Source organism: Lactuca sativa, chromosome 5, assembly GCF_002870075.4.
Source record: "Lactuca sativa cultivar Salinas chromosome 5, Lsat_Salinas_v11, whole genome shotgun sequence".
Taxonomy (NCBI): domain Eukaryota; kingdom Viridiplantae; phylum Streptophyta; class Magnoliopsida; order Asterales; family Asteraceae; genus Lactuca; species Lactuca sativa.
The window spans coordinates 63,755,777-63,772,169 of record NC_056627.2 but is presented as its reverse complement, the minus strand read 5'-3'; the positions used below and the strand labels follow the sequence as shown (position 1 = coordinate 63,772,169).

Here is a 16,393-nt window from a genome sequence, read left to right as displayed (position 1 = left end):
TGTGTAAGAGAGAGAGAGAAAAAGTGAATATGTAGTTGTCATGTATGTAATACTAAGTATAGTACCATCTAAATTGACTTCATTTTGATTAAAAAAACACAATTTTCTTTTGTAGTTAGCTTCTTCCTATTGCTTTTGAACTCATATTATTTTTTTATTTTGTAATTTATCCCCAACATCTATACATTTTGAATGTGTTTTTTTATTAGATCTCTAGTAGAAACATCATAACTTCCTCTGATACATACCTTATGTATACTTGCATTGTTTTTTTATGGGTTATGGGAAGAGGTTTACCAAGTTTTTAATGAACAATTTCAATCTTTCACTATAATTTTCTGTAATAAATTTCAATATATCAAACTACATGTAGTTGATAAAATATTTTTATACACAGTTTGTTGTGCAAAATTAAATTTATTAAATTTGATAAAAAATATATATACAAAGCCTATCATAAGCTCTAATAGAGGATACAACAAATATGATAGAGATATTTGATTGAATTTTGTATAAATTATATAGTTTTTGATACTTTTATACCTAATATTAGGTACATAACAGCCACATATTCTTCAAACCATATATATATATATATATATATATATATATATATATATATATATATATATATATATATTTCATTTTACAATTATTATAATTTATAATCAACTAGTTGGAAAATTACAAAATGACAAAAGTAGATAATGTCACTAACAAAATTATTAAATGATCATTCTTTTGTATTCGCAATATCTATGAATATGTATTTAGTAGTACACTAACTGTAAAATCCGTGTATTATACGGGTTGACTAAAAAAAATAAAATATTAAAATATAAATAATAAATATTTTTTAAAAATAAAATTTTGAAATAAGAAATAAATAAACATATTAATTGCAATTTAGTATAATATTTATTACATTTTGATATTTTACATATATAAACATAAGTATTATGTGGCATTTTAATGTTATAAATTAAAAAAACCATAAATTGACATGTAGATATTATTTATTTAAAAAATATCACAAAATGACAAATGTTAAAACTCATTAGAGATTAACATGTAGCAAAATTATCTTTATTTATTAAAGTAGCAGATCAACCAATGTATTTTACTACATCTATTTTTTTGAATTTTAATTTTTTTTTAATTCAAAAAGTAATTTTGCAATTGTAATGAGATTCACTGCAAATCTGATGATTGTTTAACGACAAGTATCGAAAAGTTTGTCAATCTTGTTAAATGACTCCACTTATTTTGGTCATTTAAATAATTTTCCCCAAAATAATTTTTTCATCATCATTTATAATTCTGTTTCAAGTTTTAAAATTTAAAGTTAATATTATTCATTTACATACACCATCATGACTTATCTTCATTATCTTGTTATATTTAATCTCATTGTTATGCATTATTCTATCCTAATAAACTTGCAATAAAAGCATACATAACTATACAGAGAGCTATGAAGAAGACACAGAAATCAAACATGTCCATAAGAGTAGACATCGTGTTACAACTTTTCAACTATTCACAAATTTACGAAAGGCTTACATCATAACATAACATAACATAACATATAACATAATAATACCATAAAACTACACAGACCCAATTATTTACTTAAACAAACTTTGTAGACCAATTATTTACATATTGGATCCTCCCTGCAACACATATTACATATGATATATAGATTGTTACTCAAAACTTTTTTATTATGTTCAACAACAAAATGAAAAATAATTAGTAGTTGTAGTTCACTACCTTTTATGCCCAATTCTTCTTCGACCGAAACTGAGTAAGCTTGTCCCGCCATTGAGCTGTAAACACAACACTCAGTACAATACATGACATGACAGATCAGGCTGTACTGCATAACCTACATGACAGTCCATGTCCCACCTTTTTGGTGTGACAAAAGATTACATTTTTTTTGTCTTTTTGTCTTATTGACATCAATCTTTGGGGATCTTTTTTTGACTTAATGGGTTAAGCCAAAAAGTAAGAAAAAAAATACCTGCATCTCTATAACGTTCTTCAACAGCAGCAATAAGCATGTTTCTTACGAGATTAAACTCCTTTGTTTCAATACAAGGCTGCCCACTTGGTCTGTAAGTAACAGTTGATACATGATTTGTATTATTTTTTAAAAAATAAAAAAAAAGAAAAGAAAAAAAGGTTTATTTATTTATACCGATCAAGTTCTTTAAATATTAAACCATCTGAAGAACCCTGGAATGAAACCTTTGCAGATTCAACAACCTTCATCCCATCACTATGAGCCAAGAATTTGTTCACTTGTATTGGCACCTAAAATATATAATAATAACAATAATATTATTTTATCTTTTTATGTGACAATTATTGAAATTCAGAATTATTTCAAGAAAACCATTGAGAGCATACATACCTTGCACCTCACAGCGATATTAATGGCATCAGAGGGACGAAGGTCAAAGCTAACACACTCATCTTCATCATCCACCTGAGATTCAAAATCAATTAATCACCCATTTTTTCATTATGCAAAAGCTTCTAGAAGCATTAGTGATTTTTATCAAAAGTTGATACCTTTGTGAGATATAATCGAGCAAAATACGCCTCGTGTATTCTCTTTGTTACTCGAACAAGTTTGACCTTGTAAATAGACACAACATAACACAACAAAACTCTCGTATCATAGTGTGACATGTGTACATTGGAATTTGGAAATCTAACATATTTGATGAGTATGATAAAGTAACAATAGACTTACCTTATAGCCCATCTTATCAATCATCTCCTTCACTACATTATACATAGTTGGTCTAGCCTGAAACACACACATAAACAATTTCGATTAATCCGAGATAAATAAATACATTAAAAAGCAAGAAATTTGGAATCTTGATTCAATGTACATACAATTTGTACATTGCGCATAGCAGCCATGAGCAATACACTAGGCATCTCCACTGCAAAGGAAAAGTGTAAGAAGTAAGAACAATCTTGTTAAGTAATTCTAGAATCTTGGGGAGAATTAGAGGGGAGAAAAGTATAATAAGATATAAGCACATACAAACGATTATAGGAAGAAGAAGTCCAGTTCCATCTTCCATCTTTAGTACAATTGCAGGATGTGGAGCATAATCAGGTAGATGTCCACCTTGAGGATTGTTGTGAGCACATCTTAAATGCTTCCCATCTCTCATTTTAATCACAAATCCATCAGGGCCACTTTTGACCTCAACTGAAGTATGAATAACCAACAAAACCAACAAAAGAAATCAATTTTGGATAAACTAACTTCTGTAAATATGTAATTGTGAATCATTTGTTTTTAGTGGTTATCTTACCAGCTTCAACCACACTGGAGTTGACATAATCAGAATCGTTTTCATTGAAACTCTCAGCCATGCTACCATTTCCATTTGAAGAAGAACTGAAACTACATGTCACAGTCTTTGAACCAGGTCGATGGCGCACTTGAACCCTATGACTGTTGACGCCTTTGAATCCACATACTCCACTTCTATGAATCTTTGCCTTCATCAAAGGTCCATCGACTGCAGGAATCCCACCTTGCTTCCCACGAACAGAAGGGCAAACGACTGGACCTTGCAGAGTACTCATTTCCCTGTAGCAATATCATCAAATTGAGAAGTCTGAGATGCATTCAAATATCATCCAATAGACTAATTATTGTTACAGTTACTATGTGATACAAGTAGCAGAATCATCAATCGTGATAGCTTTACAAAATGGAACAACGGAGATAAGTTTCAAGTATTTTTGCCGATTTCCATGGGAGGAGATTAAATCAATGAATAATATATTAGATCAAAAGGAATCCGAGTTCCGATACGTAACCTAAAAAAAGGGAGAAACAAAACTGATGAAGCAACTTCCTTTTTTGAATGGAGAAATTTCTGAAAACTAATATTTTGTTATATTAACACTGATCGATTATATTTATACCTATGATCTTATATACCGCCAAAATGAAATCCACAACAACATATTAAGCTTCAAATATCATCAAAGTTTTCACAAGCGATCATCAAACTATTTCTAATAAGATCATTAACACCATAAATACATATATAAACTAACAAATTATCATCCGCATATACAATCACTCACCACCGATAAAGTTGAGTAAAAGCTAGATGGGTAATACACCGCCAAATCCGAAAGGGCGCCGATCGAAAATTCAAAATAGAAAATTAAATAGATCAGAATGATAGAACATCAATTAGCTACGAACAAGATGGATCGAGGGATTCAGTTAGGGAAACTCGAAAACATCTGGATAAAGGAAAGGAGATAAGAGATTCTTCTTTGAAGATAGAGAAGTGGTAGCAGAAGGAGAACGACTTTTAAGGGATTTCTGTTTATCTTTTTGCAGGATTATTATTTATCCAATTACGGAACTGTCCCTATAATGGAAAGTAAATTACAGAAGTGTCTGGGGTCTAAGTTGTAATTTGCAGATTCAAGCCAATTTTACACTTTTCACCAAAATAGGTCACCTCTTCACAAAAACTGTCCCTCACTTTAACTTCTTTATCCATATTCGTAGAAATATGTGTGTCTATTTAATGGTGAGAAGGTTCGTTCAACAACCTATCACCAAATAAACATATTTATAAATAATCTAAAAGGAGGAAAGATTATAAGATACAAAGCAAGACCATATATGATATAACCTACATTTCAGGTTTGTCTCAAATCGATCTATTCGCCGGTCCGATTGTTCAGCCTTAAGGAAGGTCAAAATGCATGCGCTTCTTATTTTTTTTTATGGAGATCTTATTTTATGTTAATTTTTAAAATTAAATAATATCTCATTGATGTTTGATTGGAACTTTGATTTCTTTCCTTAATTGTTGGTCAAGACCTTTATTATTGTTTTGGTTTTGTTTGCCAGAGGGATTGATGAACAACGATTAATACCCATAACCCCATTTTGTGTTCTTTTCTTTAGTTCTCTCTATTTGTTGTGTTCTCTTTTTTCAAGATCTCCATCAAGTGGTATCAGATTCAACATTCACGATCATGGCGGGCAGAGGACGACCTCAACGCAGTGCCTAACCTCGAGGTGGTGCGTTGGGGGTTGGTGGTCTGCGACGAGATCCACATGATGTTGAAGAAATTGAACACCTACAACAACGAATTCGAGAATTAGAACTACAATAGGAAGACCACCCAGAGAAAATCAAGTAGGATGACATCGTTATTAATGGCGTTGGCGACAGAGAGGACAATCCTTTTGGTTGTTGTCCGTATCCTCAATTTCGCCCACAAAATCATAGTGACCTCCTTTGTACTTTAGGCGTAAGAGTTGAGATTCAGGAATTCGGAAGGAAGGCGCAACCAGACGAGTTTATCGATTGGTTGAGCAGTGTTCGTGTTTTTGAACTCCGCGATATTCTAGGTCATCTTAAAGTGAAAGTCCTAGCCATTAAGTTGCATAAGTATGCTTCGTTGTGGTGAGATCATGTAAAAAGAAAAGGAGTTCAACAATGTAAATCTTGGGTTGACACATGAGAAAAAATGAAGAAACTTCTTCATGCAAAATTCCTACCCATCAATTACAGGCAAGATGTTTTTTTGAATATCATAGTTTAACTCAACAAAACTCTTTCGTAGAACAATTCATCACAAAATTTGATCACTTAGGAATGCGTTGTGGAGCTGACGAAGATGAAGAACATATCATTGCCCGCTTTTTAGGAGCTTTGCATTCTAATGTTGCAGACGTCGTCCAGTTACAACAATTTTGGACCCTTGATGATGTTTGTCGTCTCGCCCTTAAGGTAGAGAAACAACTCAAGAATAAAAATCATACCATACCAACTCATGCCTTGGCCCCATTGCGATCTTCTGGCGCATCTAATACACGACCAGGAGGTACACTTGGCAAAATGATCTGAGGGCACTTCTACAGGGGAGATGACCCAAACCAGGACAAGAATCCCTCGATGTTATAAATGTCAAGGTCTAAGCTATTATGCCCGCGAATGACCATACAAGCAACTTGTTACTTTTGTGAATGAGCCACCATGTCAATATGATACTGACGAGGAAAAGGAAGTACTAGACCATGACGACTAGGAAGTTCTTTTACCCGGTCGAGGGGAATGGTTAGTGGTACAACGAGTCCTCTCTGCCACCACCGACAAAACAGTTGACGACACCCTTTGGTTACGAAATAACATTTTTCGCACGAAGTGTACAAAAAAATGGAAAGTATGTACTGTTATTATTGAATGTGGTAGTTGTGAAAATATGGTGGCAACAACAATGGTGCAAAAACTTGGATTACCTATTGAAAACCATCTTGAACCTTATCAGTTAACATGGTTAAAGAAGGGACACATTGTTCGCATGACTCAAGGGTGTTTGGTACATTTTTCTATTGGAAATAAATATAACGATGAGGTGTGGTGTGAGGTCATCCCTATGGATGCATGTCGCCTTTTATTGGGGAGACCATGGCAATACAACCGCCAAGTCAAATATGACGGTTATCGCAACACCCATAGCTTCAAAAAAGATGGCCTCAACATTGTACTAGCTCCTCTTGACAGTAGAGATTCTACCACAGAGGCTTTAATTATTTCCAAATCATAAATTTTAGATTACAAATGGAACCATTCACCACCATTTTTGTTTGCTCTTGTGGTGACAGAACCGAACAACAACCTTAACACACCTATATTAATTAATCCTTTAATTTCATAATTCAACAATATTTTTCCTAATGACATTCCTGCAGGTCTTCCTTTTATGCGTGAAATTCAGCATTATATTGATTTTTTCCAGGTGCGAGTATTCTGAACAAACCCGCTTACAGAATGAATCCCAAAGAATATAATGAGTTACACCGGTAAGTGATCAAACTTCTTAAAAAGGCCTTATTTGAGAAAGCACGAGTCATTGCGCCGTACCTAAATTACTCGTTCCAAAACACGGGGGTGCATATCGTATGTGTATTGATTGTTGAGTTTGTGAGAGGGATTATGATTTGGCAATTTAGTTATGGATTATTACCATAAATGGTGATTAGGTTTGGTTTGGAATGTGATCAGTGTGAGTAGCCGTTGTAGCAACAAATTGCATGTGTTTTCTTATCATCAGATTGAGGTGAGTCTTCTCACAGTGTTTAGTGGGCCAAAGGCACCAATGCCAACCCATTGATTATTGTTATGATGCTAGTTGTTTGTGTGACTCTTTCATGTATTGTATGTGTTTGTATGTATACCGGGAGGGGCCCGATGTCAGGCGAGGCCTAATGAATGTGATGGGCGGGGACCATCACATGTTACTAAAAAATTTGTAATGGGTGGGGCCTAATGTCGGGCGAGGGCCCATTGTATGTATGGTATGCATGTGGTACTTTGGGAAAACTTTCTAAGCTTTGCACTTACGGTTTAAGTTTATGTTTCAGGTGCTTCCAGTTCTAATGGGAAGGGCCCAGCCTAATCATAACATATCCACCCGTGTTTAGCATTTCACTGATTTTGGAATCATACTTTGATAACTATTTTCACATTGACATACTTATGGATGGTTTATTATGATTAATTTATGGTTTTTGTTTGATCTATAAATGAAATTTTTTACATATGATTTTAGGATGTTACAAGTTGGTATTAGAGCCCTAGTTTGAGGGATTCGAACATACTCTCGGGTGTGTCTGAACTCAAACTGAGGATTTGGTAAGTTTTTCATAAATAAATGATTTTCAAAAAGGATTACTACTAGAAAGAAGGGGTGTGATGAATGCAATTGGGCGATCTCAAGTAAGTGTTCCATAAATACTCATACATGTTTATTGATTCAGTATGTGAGTATGAGAATATCATGCTAGATTTGGGCTAAGGATCTGCTCAGAATTGTGTGATAGGAGAGATGCATTTGTATGCTTACTATATGAGCCTCTAGAACTGCATGCTAGTATGGATTGCTGATGATATGTTAGGATGGCCTGTTAGGCAGTGCTATAGTTAGAACTCGATGCTCGAATGTTGCTTGCTTTGTGCTTTTAGGAACCACTACTAGTGCTAGTTGAATATCAAGTGAATATGCTAGGTTACATGTTGCAGGAATTAGATAATTTTAAAAGGTTGGGTTTAACTCTATTGCGCAACTCTTGTTTGATTCCAACCGTTGTAGTGTGATACTGTTTTGTTGCATGTAATTATATTCATAAGGTAGTTAGTGGGTGTTAATGGGTTTCTTCTATAACTGATGGTGGAGAGTGGTGGGAAGGGAGTCCTAAGAGAACCTAAGAGTCAAGTTAGCATTAGCAAATACATGGTTTACTAGGATTGTGGAGTGTTGGAATTTAGGGTGTCACTTAGGGGAATCAGGACGAATCTTAAGGAAAGTATGGAAATATGTGGAAGGTAGTATTGGACTCGTATTATTGGAAGCACAAGATTCATAGTCGACTCAAGGGAGTCACGAGGATTCTACGAGACCTGTATCGTGTAAGATTCTTCGAGTGTTTTTCTGATGATTTATGTGGTTTATTTTCAGTATGGTGGTCACCCGAGGTGGTTAAGGTCTTGATGAGGGATCGGGTGGGTTCGGGCTCGGGAGTCGGACCCTTGGACGATCATATATGGGAGTTCATTTCTTTTGAGATTACTTGCAACTTTTTGGAGCAAACTCTTGTGATCTTTGGTACCATCAATGAGGGTATCATGGAGATATTGGATGAGCGTCTGGGCATATTTCGCACTGAGATGTTGGCTATGGTGGGTGCACGCTCTCTGACTCTCTGAGATTTTCACGCATGTGGGGCTCCTAAGTTCTTCGGAATGAAGGACATCATTTCTAGTAGACAATGGTTGGCGAACATTGGGAATGCCTTTCGGACTAGCTTCTACCCCGAGGGGTCAAAGGTCAGATTTGCATCCTATCTTCTAAAGGAGAGAGCTCATGATTGGTGGGAGGAGGTGTATTGTGCTTTAGGAGGAGAAACAGTTGAGACGATGTCTTGGGATGACTTTGTTACGAGATTAAGGGTTGATTTGCGCCCATGATTGAGGTTCAGTAGTTGGCGAGGGAGTTTCAGGACCTTTGCCAGACTACTAAGACCGTGGCGGAGATCATTGTCATGTTCCGTGAGAGGGCCTTGTTGGTTATTGTAACGCCCGGTTTTCAGGGCTAAGCATTTTTGATGATGTAATAGTCTAGGTCAACTATTGTAACATTTTTTTTAATAAAGATGAAATATTTGAGTATTATGTGAATTATGTGAATTTTTATGCTTATTATGTATTTATAAATATTTAATAAATAAAAGATAAAAATAAGCGTCAAAATTAAAGTGTGAGATAAGTCCGATATCTCTACATAAAGTCGTAGTGGTCGAAACAAGGATTCCGAGGATATAAAGAACGCCGAAATCCAAGTTATAACGAGGAAGTTATGACCCACCGAAGTTTTACGGCAAAACCGGCACGACACCGGGAGACGTAAATAGTGAATTTACGATGGAGGACTTTTTAGCCTTAGCGATCTAAACTAAAGTTGTAGTATATGTTAAATCGAGAACATCCATAAAAAGAATGCCCAAATCCGACTTCGTATGAGGAAGTTATGATTTTTCTAAGATTCGACTTAGCAGTGCACGACCCGAAACTCGAATTTTAGTTCGAGAGGTTTTTGACTTACACGACCTAAATAAGAGTTGAAGATCTCATTAATAGGAACTCAACGGTAAAAAGACAGACGAAAACAGAGTCTGTATGTAAAAGTTATGAATTTTACGCGGACGTTTAACAGTATAATCTCCTTGTACTGTTAAACTTAAGATCGGTCGAGAATTAGCCGATGGAGTAAAAATGAAAGTTGTAGATATTATTTTTACCTACGCGTTGATATAAAGAACGTCAAAAACGGAGGTTGTATGTGAAAGTTACAGATTTTAAAAGTCGGAAGTGTGCTGTGCGAAAATGGGTGATGTGGCACACTCTTGGCCATTGCTTTCTCCCCAAGTCTTTCCACTAGATGGTGACATGTGGCACCAAGTTCAGCCAATTTTCACCCTATAAATAGAACCTCTCCCACCCTCATTTTCTTCACACCTTTCTCATTCTTTCTTCTCTTTACTCTCTCTTTAGAACCTCTCTCTAGTCCCGAAACCCCCCGAAAAGCCTAGGGAACCTCCCTAGCACGAGGCGGAAGCCCCGGAGTACTCGATGGCTCCGGGAAGAAGAGTTTTTCGGCTCAGGAACGCTGCTCCAAGCAAAGCCCGGTTTTCTATAAAACCCGCTGTAAGTGAGCTACGCCTACGCTATTTTTAATATATCGTTTATTTAATTATAGTAACGTTATTAGGAACTTATAATAAGTAATTGGGCTATTATTATGGGCTATATAAGTATTGTTTAACGCTTATATAATAGTAATAATAGCTAGACTATTAATTAGTCTCGGCGAATAATAGACTAAACTCTAGTGGTAATAATACTAGGTTTCGTCGAAGGAAATTATTTTTAAGAAGCGAAGCGCTGTCTGAGTTCGGATTCACCACCTTTTCAAGTGAGTGCATAGTTACTTTCATCTTACACATAGATATGAAGTATTTTATATAAATTACGTGCTATGTGTGCATATTACCTGAATACTTGCTATTTATGCTGGATGAACATTTTTATACATGTTTTCAATGATTTAAACTGTATATTTATTTTATATCTACGAAAATGTTGGGGTAAAACATGGGTAGATGTATTAGTTGTTGTGTGATAAAATGAAATAATGAGAGGCCTCGTTATAGATGTTATTGATGATCCAATCATCTAGCGGAGTATAGATGACGACCACGGACTATTCTAGACAGTCCAGTGGAACACTAGCAGGCTCGCAACCTGTAGGTGTTTATTTGAACTGTGTGCTCACCAGATGTACTCCATCCCCCACATGGTTGCCTTAAGGACATTTATTGCTAAGGAATCCCCTTAGCAGTAGTGTCTGTCCCGATGATAATCCTTAGGATAAGTCCCTTATGGTAGATGTTTAGGGACGTAATGTGAGGATAACGGGAACGGGTTATTGGGTTATTGTTGGTTGATGAAATTAATAAACTTATTTATTGTGGGTTGAAAACCCTATGTGCTCACCAGGCTCCCAAGCCTGACCCACTCAGTTTCTTGTATTACAGGTAGTGGCGCATGAGCATAGATGTGATGTCTTGGGATGAGAGATTAATGGATTTTAGGCCTGTAAATACGAAATAATGTAGTAAGGCTTATATTGTATTGTTTATGCTTTTGATCTGTATCAAACATGACATCCCAAGTCTTTTAATGAAATACATTTCCTGGGAAATGCTTTTGATAAATCTTTGTCATACTTTGTTTTGGGACAAATTCCGCAACACTTTTATTTAAAATGTTACTCTGATTTTCAAACAAAGCATAAACAAAATCGGTCTTTTCTGGCCGTGAAAATGGGGATGTCACAGTAGTGGGTTAGATCTGATCCCACATTGGCTGGGAAGGAGAACTAAGCATTCTTTATAAGGGGTGTGGATACCTTCCCTATCACAACGCGTTTTAAAGCCGTGAGGGCAGCATATCCCATAAGAACTCTGCAGTTAAGCGTGCTCGGGCGAGAGTAGTACCAGGATGGGTGACCCCCTTGGAAGTCCTCGTGCCGAGTGGCCCAAAGCGGACAATATTGTGATACGTGCCAGAGGGGGATGTTACAGTTATGTAGTATGTGCCATACGATGAGATGAAGAATGCTTGGTACCATGATATGTTGAAGGATGAGATACGTGATTTTGTGAGTATGTTTAGCTACAAGACATTGGAGGACATGATAGATGGGGCTCGCGAGCGAGAGATTGATCTAAAGACTGTGAGGAAGAGGAAGTTGGTTTAGACGCAAGTATCAGAGGGCTCAAGGAAGAAGCCCAAGGTTGTGGATTCGAGATCGAGGGGCCAGCATGGCCGGGGTCGGTATAAACGATATGGTCGAACGCACGAGAGAGCTTGTAAGGCGGGTGGTTCTGGCTGCTTCAAGTGCATCAAGACTGGTCACTTCAACATAAATTGTACTGCCATTACCACCAACCAGGGATCATGTATGATTTTCTTTCATTGCAATCAGTGGGGCCATGAAAATGTCGATTGTCCAAGTTTGATAGCAAGGGGAACAGTGGTATCACCCGCTCCGACGACATTGCAGATTATCGACGGCCGCCGGAGCAAGGTGGAGGTGCCAGTGGTTAGGATCCAAGCTTTCCAGTTGACAACCGAGGAAGCTCACGCAGTCTCATATGTGTTTACGGTTATGTATCTTCACCCTATTTCATTATTTTCTTTGATTTTTATGTTTATTATATAATTGTTGTTATATGGGGACGTTCCTAGTGAAGGGTGTTCCAACTTTACTTATATTTGATCCGGGCGCCACCCTTGCGCACAACAAGAGGTTCGATGACACTCTAGGGGATCTTGATTATCCATTAGAGGTAGAGACTGTAACGCCCGATGGTTCCAAGGTATTATTTAATTATTTCATCATTTATCTAATTGTGTAATTATGTAATTTGTGTGGGCTTAGAGGTGTTGGGCCTTATTTGAGTGGGCTTGCTAAGGTCGTACGCTGGTCGTAAGCCTGGTGTACGATGGGCGTAATGGTCCATTATGGAATGCGGAGGCATTTCACGTATGCTTAGCGTACGAAGAGGTACGCACAACGTACGTGGCCAGGACCAAAAACCCTAATTTTTAGGGTTTCAGATCTATATAATGTCCTTAAGTCCCATGGGTTAGCCCCTTATCAGCCTCTCTTGTCCAGAAACCCTAAAATCGACCCCCTTTATCATCTTGGTGTGTTCTTCACCTTGTGGAGTGCATTGTTGGTAGTTTGGTGCCTTGGAAAAAAGAATAAGAAGTTAGTGAAGGAGAGTGGTTGGAGTTGAGCTTGAAGATTGGGGTTATCTTCATCATTTGGCACTCATTTGAGGTATAAAGCTCAAAACTTGCCTTGTTTATGCTTAGATCTTCTTTGTTTGAGTTTTTGGGTCTTTTTGGTCCCATAGATGAGATCTTGAGAGTTATTGTCATTTCTGGAGCTTAGAGTTGCCACTCTTGGTGTTCATTTGATCCTTGAGTCATAAAGTTGCCATCTTTGAGGCTTTGAATCATCCATGCATGAGTATTGGTCATTTTTATGGAAGTAGATTGTCATATTTCAGGTTTGGGTTCATTTGGGGGCATGCAAGCCATCAAGTTGACAACTTTATGGTTTAAGACACTTCATATGGCTCAAATCTGTGATTGGAACCATAGGTCTTAAGGATTTAAGTGCTTTATGGGATTATGGATTAATGGGTGAGTGCACTAAGCGTAAAAGCCAGTACGCGCAACGTACAAGCCATGCAACATGTACGCTTAGTGTACAATTGAGTATGCCCAGCGTACTTAATGGATTTGGGCTTCGCGTCGTTTGGGCCTCGGTTGGGCTACTTTCTTGGACTTCGTTTCTTGTGCCTTATTGGGCCATTTGGAATCGAATCTTTGGGCTAAGGAAACATTATTAGGCCTTGGGCTAAGGCCTATGTGGAGGGATTGGGCCCAATTGGAAATTGGGCCATATGTTGGATTGTTTAACTTTTGGGCCCTTAGATTGTGATTTAGGGTTTCATTCTTGGACCAAGTTATGATAGGGGTAAAATAGTCTTTTTACCCCAAGCAAGGATTTTTGGTTATGAGGTAGATCCCAAATGTTAATCAGCTTTTATTTGGTAATTGATAGCTTGGGGGTTGTAGGACCAGCAGTCAGGGATCATTCGTTTTGTTCAACTTTTCGAGGTGAGTTTTCCTCACCGGGTTTAGCGGGTCTAAGGCACCAAGTTCAGCCCTTGTTGATTATGTTGATATATTCATTGTCTATGTGATACTTGTATGTGCTTGCATATGTATGCTCATTGGGCAGGGCCCATATTGTGAGTGTGGATGGGGCCCGTTATGAGAGTGTGGACGGGGCCCGTATCTCATTGGATGGGGCCCATTATGTGTTATGTTGGTATGTGGTATCTTTGGGAAATCACTAAGCTTTGTGCTTATGGTTTTCAGTTTACGTTTCAGGTACTTCTGGTTCCAAGGGGAAGAGCTCGGACTGACTGTATCACACACACCATGGAGATTCTGCATTTCATATTTAGACTGATGGGAGTGGGTTGCGGTTTGGAACCGCACTCTTGCCACATGGACCATAAACAACGCCCCATGGGTGCGGTTTCCTACGGTTTTGGCCGCACTGCGGCTAGAAAGGACCACGTGCTGTGATTGGTTGGTGCTATGTTGACCGTTGAACGGTCCTTGCGACTGAATTTATTTATTTATTTATTTATTTATTTTTACTTTACTCTCTCTCTCTCTCTCTCTCTCTATATATATATATATATATATATATATATATATATATATATATATATATAATTATCCTTTTTACATAACTTTCAACCAACATCCTTACAATTTTACTCTCTTTTCCTCCATTTTTTTTTTTGAAAATGTCTTCTTCCAAAAGACCCAGCAAAGAAAAAGCACCCGTCAGAAACACCACAACCACAATGCCTTCATTTGATCAACCGATTTTTTCACCTCCATATTACTATTATGGCGGTATGCTTCCGTATTTTCCACAACGACCGACACAACCACTACCACAAACACTACCACAACCCGACACAAATTTTAATCCATTTGATTTTTTGTCTCAACCTGAGTTTGTTCAACAAACACAAACACAACCACAAACGGTCGTTTCTGATTCCGAACCGAAATTTGTTACAAAAACTCATCCCACTCGAGCAACAACTAAAAGAAAAGAGAATGCGGAGGCAAAATGTTAGGAACCCTTGGAAGTGTTAGTGTTGGCACAATCTTGGATTGATATTTCAGAAAATGCGACGATTGGAAAAGACCAAAAGCATGACTGCTTTTGGATCCGCGTTTTACATAGGTTCCATAAAGGAATGAACCATGGAGAACACCGTTCAAAACATCAAGTTTACTCGAAATTGGGGAAGATGAACAAGGAAATCATGTTGTTTAATGATTTGTATAACAACATGAAACTTCAATGGAAAAGAGGAGAAAGCGATTATGTGATTTTAAGGAAAGCACTGAAAGTGTATCAAAAAGAAAACCTGAAGGCTTTTAAGTTTCTTGAAGTTTGGAATTTTGTGAAAGATAAAAAGAAATGGCAAAGTAGCAAATTATCAGACGAGCATATTGACAATGGTTCAAAACGCAATAGAACATCTGAGTCCGACCACACTACATTAGATGCTAGTGTTCAATTTGATCTGAACGAAGATGAAACTGTTCCAGTTTCACCACCTTCTCGACCAATGGGAAGAGACAAAGCAAAAAGCAAAGGTAAAGTCAAAGCGTCGGATTCAGATGAGTTGAAAGAAATGGGGACCGACATGAAGGGTATAAAAGATAGAATGGACAAGATTTTGCAAATTGCTTCTGAAAGAGAGCTGCGGAAACAAAGGGACAGCGACATGCGGATACTATCTTTGGACACATCGCATATGACCGAGGATGAACTTCAAGTAATTTTGACGATGAAGGAGGAAGTGAAAAACGTTACACAAATCGTGGCTAATTTCTAGTTTTTTTTTTCAAGTTTTTGATCGTTTGGTGTGTTTTTTTTAATAAGTTGTAGGTTTTATGTTTCTAATCGGATTTTCTAAATTTTTAGGTTTTTTATTTTAAGTTAAGCAGTGTATGGTATTTGTATTTTTAATTAATGAAATATTATCTTTTTAAAATTATGTTTTTTTATTAATAAAGAAGTTTTATTAAATTAAAATAGTAAACAAAAAAAGAAAAGAAAAGTGTGGCACCACTCCCTTGGTGTGGCAAGAAACCACACTTGTGTAGTAGAAAATGATGTGACGCTTATGTGGCGGTGAAGGGAGTGCGGTTTCGGTGGCACCACTCCCTCCAACCTTACTCTGATTTAGATACATTTGATACATTGATTTGATGAGATGTATGGATGATTTTTGAAAATACTATTTTTTATCTATTATAAAAACAAAATTTTTGGGACTATATTTTTGGATGTTATAGAGATTGTCGATGATTATCCAGTGCGGGTATCGAGGTTATGTTTTGGATTTATTCGGCGAGCGGTATCTGATTGATTTGGTTCCTATCCCTTTACGTGAGAGCAAGGTGATCATGGGAATTGATTAAGCCCTAATGGGGTGATAATCGAATGCGGACACCAGTTAGTTTGGGTTCGAACCCCAAGTGGGGGATAACTATTTATTCATTGGTTTTGTGGCTTATGTATTGGATACCAGAAAAGGAGAAGAAGAGGACGATTGATGATGTGTCAATTATTC

General features: G+C 36.9%; 2 protein-coding genes across 2 annotated transcripts; one reads left to right on the top strand and one right to left on the bottom strand.

Moving 5' to 3' along the window:
• Window positions 1–1,475: 1,475 nt before the first annotated feature.
• Window positions 1,476–4,356, bottom strand: LOC111920640 (bifunctional nuclease 1). Its single transcript, XM_023916212.3, has 11 exons — window positions 4,135–4,356; window positions 3,348–3,628; window positions 3,071–3,241; window positions 2,917–2,966; window positions 2,768–2,824; window positions 2,584–2,649; window positions 2,423–2,497; window positions 2,207–2,322; window positions 2,030–2,121; window positions 1,777–1,832; window positions 1,476–1,676 (listed from the first exon to the last, which is right to left on the bottom strand). The coding sequence occupies exons 2-10, from the start codon at window positions 3,622–3,624 to the stop codon at window positions 1,780–1,782; spliced, it is 957 nt and encodes a 318-aa protein (XP_023771980.1). The 5' UTR covers window positions 3,625–3,628; window positions 4,135–4,356; the 3' UTR covers window positions 1,476–1,676; window positions 1,777–1,779.
• A 10,648-nt stretch (window positions 4,357–15,004) lies between these two features.
• Window positions 15,005–15,652, top strand: LOC111920650 (uncharacterized). Its single transcript, XM_023916223.1, has one exon. The coding sequence runs from the start codon at window positions 15,005–15,007 to the stop codon at window positions 15,650–15,652; it is 648 nt and encodes a 215-aa protein (XP_023771991.1).
• The last annotated feature ends 741 nt before the right edge of the window (window positions 15,653–16,393 follow it).